At 42.4% G+C, this 7335-nt stretch overlaps 1 protein-coding gene across 1 annotated transcript; it reads left to right on the plus strand.

The window, feature by feature from the left end:
* Positions 1-350: 350 nt before the first annotated feature.
* Positions 351-979, plus strand: LOC119654313 (essential MCU regulator, mitochondrial). The gene has a single exon (XM_038059636.1). It carries the CDS (start codon positions 496-498, stop codon positions 766-768), a length of 273 nt encoding a protein of 90 aa, XP_037915564.1. The 5' UTR covers positions 351-495; the 3' UTR covers positions 769-979.
* The last annotated feature ends 6356 nt before the right edge of the window (positions 980-7335 follow it).

Below are 7335 nucleotides of genomic sequence, written 5' to 3' on the forward strand. Positions count from 1 at the left end.
TTATAAAATGACGTGCTTTATATCGAAACTGTCTCTTATTCGAAAAATCGGAAGTTTCAAAGGGAATTCTGTGGCAAATTCGTACGTTTTTTATATCTGTTGGTGCATGCTTTGATACGCTTATTACTGTAATGGTTCCACTTCGATTATGCTACCGTATAAAGTAAATCCATCTAGGAGCCTGGAAATCTGCTAACTTAGGAGTAAATGAAGATCAAACGGTTGAATAATTAATTTTTATTTAATCTGGCCAATATTCCTTCAGTATAACAGTTGATCCAATTGAATTGTTATAACAACAAAATGTATATATGCCAGCCCTGAAATACTGGCACTCATATCAGTCATATTCGAATTTGACATTACTTCCAGCTGTTAGACGGCACCGCAGGCAGCTGTGGATGGGGTTCCATAGACGTCAGCTTATTCAGGTTTAGAAAATTCTCGGTGTTGAACATTTCGAAGTGCTCGCGTTAATGTTTTATAACTAGAAAAATGAGTTTAACTCGTATCGGACAATTGGTCGTGAATCGGCCTCTTTTGGAAGGATCTTTCAACGGAGCAGCAGTGGGCCGACGTCTGAAAACCCACTATCGAAGTGGAGCATTGAAAAATGTTCCGCCGCGAAAACCTTTCGGAATCGTCGGGGTTATTTGTGCTGTAGTCCCGGGCCTGTTTATCGGAGCGGCAATTAGCAAAAGTGTGGCAAATTTCTTAGAAGAGAATGATTTATTTGTGCCATCTGACGATGATGACGACGAGGATTAATCACAGTCTGGACTGAAATGTCCGCAAACTTAGATTAAAATTTAAAAAATCTCTTGCACAACATAGTCAGAATCAAATTAGATAGTTTGATTTTTAATTTATGCATTTTAAGAATAATGTAAATCAATTTGAAATTACAAGCGCGAGTGATCATTTGCACTGCAGGGAATGCATTTCTGAAGTTATAAATAAAAGGCAGAATTGAAGGTTATTTCTTCGTCTTTTTTCTCTTAGGCTTAGTTTGGGAAATGTCTATTTCGGAATATAGATGTTGGAGCTCCTTCCTCTTTATAGGTGAAGACCATTTGCCCAAAAAGGGACTGCAATTAATTGTGAGAACTAGAAATACAAAAATCTTCGCTTCCCCAGTGTTCGAAAAGCCAAGTCTCAACCATGAAGTAGTCATTTCTCATCAGAATATATCGTTGTGAAAGGCATTGAGTAATTTCGAAGCAAAATCTATCATTTCTGGCAATTGTTCAATCAATTTTACCAACTACGCCATTGCGAGTTATTAATAAAATATTGGGATGAAATCAAGAAATTCGTGGCTATTCCTAACGCCATTTCGAAATGTCAAATCTTCTAATTGGAAACACGAAACTCAGGATATCTAGTGTGATTTGAAGGAAAATACCATGTGAAAAGCAAGGGAAAGTGCCTTCACAATTATTTCATTCAGGCGATTGCGAATTTTCCGTCAAATGAATTGACACCTTTCAGAGAATCGTCTCAAACTGGGGTCTTCGTGCTCAAAACTTCAAAATCATTTTTTTCGTGTTAGAATCTTATTCATCATCATCATCAACAGCGCAACAACCGGTATCCGGTCTAGGCCTGCCATAATAAGGAACTCCAGACATCCCGGTTTTGCGCCGAGGTCCACCAATTCGATATCCCTAAAAGCTGTCTGGCGTCCTGGCCCACGCCATCGCTCCATCTTAGGCAGGGTCTGCCTCGTCTTCTTTTCCTACCATAGATATTACCCTTATAGACTTTCCGGGTGGGATCATCTTCATCCATACGGATTAAGTGACCCGCCCACCGTAACCTATTGAGCCGGATTTTATCCACAACCGGACGGTCATGGTATCGCTCATAGATTTCGTCATTGTGTAGGCTACGGAATCGTCCATCCTCACGTAGGGGGCCAAAAATTCTTCGGAGGATTCTTCTCTCGAACGCGGCCAAGAGTTCGCAATTTTTCTTGCTAAGAACCCAAGTCTCCGAGGAATGCATGAGGACTGGCAAGATCATTGTCTTGTACAGTAAGAGCTTTGACCCTATGGTGAGACGTTTCGAGCGGAACAGTTTTTGTAAGCTGAAATAGGCTCTGTTCGCTGACAACAACCGTGCGCGGATTTCCTCATCGTAGCTGTTATCGGTTGTGATTCTCGAACCCTAGATAGGAGAAATTGTCAACGGTCTCAAAGTTGTATTCTCCTATCCTTATTCTTCCTGTTTGACCAGTGCGGTTTGATGTTGTTGGTTGATTCGTCTTCGGTGCTGACGTTGCCACCATATATTTTGTCTTGCCTTCATTGATGTGCAGCCCAAGATCTCGCGCGAATCAACGCCTGCTCGATCTGGATGAAGGCAGTTTGTACGTCTCGGGTGGTTCTTCCCATGATGTCGATATCGTCAGCATAGGCCAGTAGTTGGGTGGACTTGAGGAGGATTGTACCTCAGCATCACGGATCACTTTCTCGAGGGCCAGGTTAAAGAGGACGCATGATAGCGCATGCCCTTGTCGTAGACCGTTGTTGATGTCGAATGGTCTTGAGAGTGATCCTGCTGCGTTTATCTGGCCTCGCACTTTGGTCAGGGTCAGCCTAGTCAGTCTTATCAATTTGTCGGGATACCGAATTTTCTCATGGCCGTATACAGTTTTACCCTGGCTATGCTATCATAAGCGGCTTTAAAGTCGATGAATAGATGGTGCAACTGTTGTCCATATTCCAACAGTTTTTCCATCGCTTGCCGCAGAGGGAAAATCTGATCTGTTGCTGATTTGCCTGGAGTAAAGCCTCTTTGGTATGAACCAATGATGTTCTGGGCGTATGGGGCTGTCCGGCCTAGCAAGATAGTGGAGAATATCTTATAGATGGTACTCAGCAACGTGATACCTCTATAATTGCTGCACTGTGTGATATCTCCCTTTTTATGTATGAGACAGATTATGCCTCGTTGCCAATCGTCAGGCATTGATTCGGTGTCCCATACCTTGAGCACAAGTTGATGAACCACTTGGTGTAACTGGTCGCCTCCATATTTAACCAATTCGGCTGTAATTCCATCGCCTCCTGGCGTCTTATGATTTTTTAGCCGATGAATTGCACGGACTGTTTCTCCTAAACTTGGTGGTGGCAGTATTTGTCCGCGCGATGTACATCGTGACAAAAGGTACCATGCCGCAGAACGCAATGATTTCAAGGTGTGAAGATGTGGTCATGACCAAAGAGCTTGCTTGGAGTACGTCAACGGTCGAACTCTGATCCATGATGTCCTTTCTCTTGTAGATCAAACGGCTAGTCAAACGGATGCACGGTCTCACGCGGAGTTATTTATCGTTGCACCTATAGTTACTGCAGATCTGTACTTGCACTCGTCTGGAAATCTTAAGAATCCGAGACCTTTCCTAGAGGGTGGAAGAAGGGGATGATCGTTAATTGCAAGGAGGAGCACCCGTTTTAAGTGTGACAATTTGAAGGCTATCTGCATGCCCCCAGCCGTTGCGAAGAAAACTATTATTATTCTGTTAAGGGAAAGTCGCGCCGTGCCCTTAAAGAACTATTGTGCCCCAAGAAAATAACTACAAGAATCTTGGAGTGCATTATACAATATCTTGAAAGCTTGATCAGCAGAGAGCAGGCTAGTTACTGTTTGCATATCTAGGAAGCGTGGTTTCTGCTGACCGTTGCAACGAAATAGATGTTGCCCAACGTATTAATAACGCTAGATCCGCTTCCATTGCCTTGTTTAATATCTGGAAATGCAGTTATCTAAACACCAGAGTCAAGTTGAAACTATCCAACGCCAGTGCAGTTTCTGTGTTGCTATATGGGGGGTAGCACATGAAAAGTGAAATCTAATGTTACTCAAAAGCACCAAGCCTTCGTCAGCGCCCGTCTGCATCGTGACATCACAATACGCTAGCCACAAATGAAGAAGTTAGTCGGCGCACATGCTTGGCATTCGTACACCCTGTGATCAGAGGGCGGAAGTAGATAGTTCATCATTAAGGAGAGGCAACAATTACATTGCTAGCTGCGCCATGCAGTGAAATCCACTCTCCTAAGATGGACGATGTGTGGATCGCTCTAAGGTAGCTTGGCGCAAAACAGTAGAGAAGGAGTTTAGGGATATCAGATAATCGTGGGGGGACCTAAAGCGCATTTCAGGTAACCGCAAACGATGGCGCGTAGATGTGGTTGACGCGCGCTACCTCAACAAGGGTTAAATTTCAACCATATATTAGTTGAGATCGCTCCTCAAGACTGTACGGAATCACATCCGTTCCGGCTTGATAGCGTGCTAAACTTGCAATCCATCGCTCCATTCAACTATTAGAAGAAACATAGTTAAGTCTAAACAAATCGGGAAACCGAAAGCTGAAGCACTTGTAACCACTTCGGCTGCGCTGCTTACTTGTATAAGCATATTTGAGTGGGCATCTGCCTTAATATGCATTTAGTTTGTCAGATCATTCACTTCAGTATGAAATTGGCGTTCAAAGTGTTAGAATGCAATAGGGCAAGTGATCTTTATAGCTATGTTAGTGATAGCGCTATTTCACCTAAATTATTGGTAGTGTTATGGTCTATAGTATAGCCTTCATTACTACAAAACTTCATGATTTTAGGATAAACTAAAGGAAGGTTTCCAGTCAATTTCTAAAATATATACTTATATTTAAACATATGGAGAGTATTTTGAGCCTTAGATGCTATGTACTTTGCTCTGCGAACGGGCCCTTGAAGTAACTAACCTCTTTCGGACCCCCGCACTCTCCCTCCCTTGCAGTTAATGTCAACACTAAAATCGAGACCATTCATTTGATACCCCATACATACTCGTTCCCTTTTGCATGTATGCCAACATGCTCCTTGATTGCTCCCCCAGCCTCGTGACTGTCACCTCGCTACCCACAGGTAGTCGAGCCGCTCAGGCGGATGAGTTTCAGTCCGTGGTGAATTGCGTCATTCCAGTGCAGAACCCGGACGAATACTCGCTAATTAGCTTGCATCTCTATAAGTGGACATTGAATAATGCACTTCTAAACATCTCTAGGACAGTTTAATAAAAATATCCAAACAAAAATCGAAACTTTAACTCCTTCATAAACAATAATAGGAAGGTAAAAAAGTGAACTCTTTTGGGTCTGACAAAAGTATTGGTCCAGCAAAATGAGAACGAGTTCTAAAATATATAAATCAACGAATTGAGTACTTTGACTACAATTTCAATACATTCAGATGCATATCTTTGGTAGCGGTTACAGATGCGAGATGACGAGCTATCAAATCAACCGAGCTCAATACAATGCTTCCTAGAGATATTTTTTTAAGCAAATGATTCGTTTTCGGACCCTCGTTTCGAAGAGATGCAACAATTTAACTGGGGTTAATTCTTGGCGGTTTGGGAAGCGTATAAAGCCAACATGAAGCAGTATATAATAACTATTCATATTTGAAATAATAAAACTTGTTTTTCTTATTCACTAGTGTTGACTTTTATTTTTCAAATACCGATATTTCGGGAACCACTTGTTCCCTTCATAAGTGCTAACAAGTCAAATATCGATCGAGAGTTTTCTGCTTTTATTTGGCTTCGCAAATTACGGATGGTACTCAGCAATATTATGAACATACTTAGCATCACAGAAGGAAAGAGGCTGCAAAAAAAAGATGCTAAAATATCTCTAAAATATGTTTCGTATTTATGTCGGTTCCTAAATATTTATTTCATCGTATTTGACTATAATTAATATTATAAACTAACAAAAGGTCCGTTGTTAATAAGAGTACTGAAGAATGAAAAAAAGTAATGAAATAGTGATGAGCTTCGAAATGTCCTAAATTTATGACGGCCTGGTCTCATTATGCTTCAGGTTAAAGTTGAATAATTCAACAAGTCCTCACACGACCTCATCACGGTGGCTGCTGGAAACCGTCTTCGGCCAAGATTGTGTAGGCCAATTGAATCTGGCGGGGGGAGGAGCCGAAGCAACAGCTTGGGGATCGTCCTCCCTGCACTCGAAAAGGTGCTAATAGAACCTCAAGCATATGCCGACAGGGACTGACGAACCCCCACGCAAGCAGAACATGCCTAGAGGAAGACATCGACATCGCACTAATACAGGACCCTTGGGTCGGAGGCAAGCGACCCATTAAAGGGCTCCAAAGCCAATATTTTAATTTATTCCATAGCACAGGAGACGCTAATCGGGACAAACCTAGACCATGTACCTTAATACATAAGAGTCTGCACGCTTTTCTGTGTCCGGACCTTCCAGTGACCTAGTCGTGGTCAAACTGGAGCAGCCGGGGGAAAAGAACGTATATATTTCCTCGGCTTACATAACTCACGACCGATCAGCTTCACCAGAAGAACTACAATATTTTGCGAGCACCATAGCAGCAAAGAAGGTCAACCTGTTGATAGGCTGCCACGCCAAGGCATGCGCTTTGGGGCAGTTCAAATCAACGAAATAGGTGTGTAAAAAGGCAGTACATCAACCTTCCATTCCCTAGCTGCAGCACCCAGAATTTCAAATCCTTCAGAGACCTCAGGAGGATCGAGTGGTGAAGGTTTGGTCAAGTAATTAACAGCAAACTCTTCGGTGCTCTGGGCTCAGATCATATAATGCCAGTCATGCTACAGAAGCAGCAGAAAAGGGTTATGCCAAGAGTTGAGATTTACCGGAGCTGTATTTCTTTAGGATACGTATCACAGCCATGAAGATGCGTACGAGTGGTTTCATATCGAAAGCGGGCAGGCGCGGCCACGAGTCCGCGAAGAACTTTCGGTTAATCAGAGACACTTCTTTAGTTTGAAAACCCTAGAACACGTTCTGGACATGTACTTAAGGGCGATAGAGCGGTCAATGATACCTACCTACCTACCATCATTCATATCAAAATGTCAATACTGCTTTCAATATTGCTTTGAATCATGAAGACTGCATACAGTGTGCTCGTCTCATGCGCATTTTTTGAATTTGTAAAGTGGAAGATAAGCATCGCATATGTACGTCTTTCTTTAATGGCATACACAAGAAAATCACCTACCTGCCATCGACGAATCAATAAATCAGGAATATAAGCAGAAACCCCTCTATACAGAATTTTTCGCCACGCGCTAGTTAGTTACCTTTGACCTCCCTATAACTCACATATGTTATGCACGATTACATTCGGTCTCCCCTTCCCGCAGTCTCTTGCTTGGAACCTATTCAAAATTTGAAACTTTTTATGTCGATTTCCGACCTCCATTCTCTCACTTTAGCAACACTGTTTGGTGTCATCTGACACCTGAATTGAATCCTTCCAAGAAACCGTGATCAGC

This window comes from Hermetia illucens, chromosome 4 (assembly GCF_905115235.1).
Source record: "Hermetia illucens chromosome 4, iHerIll2.2.curated.20191125, whole genome shotgun sequence".
In the NCBI taxonomy this organism is placed as follows: Eukaryota; Metazoa; Arthropoda; class Insecta; order Diptera; family Stratiomyidae; genus Hermetia; species Hermetia illucens.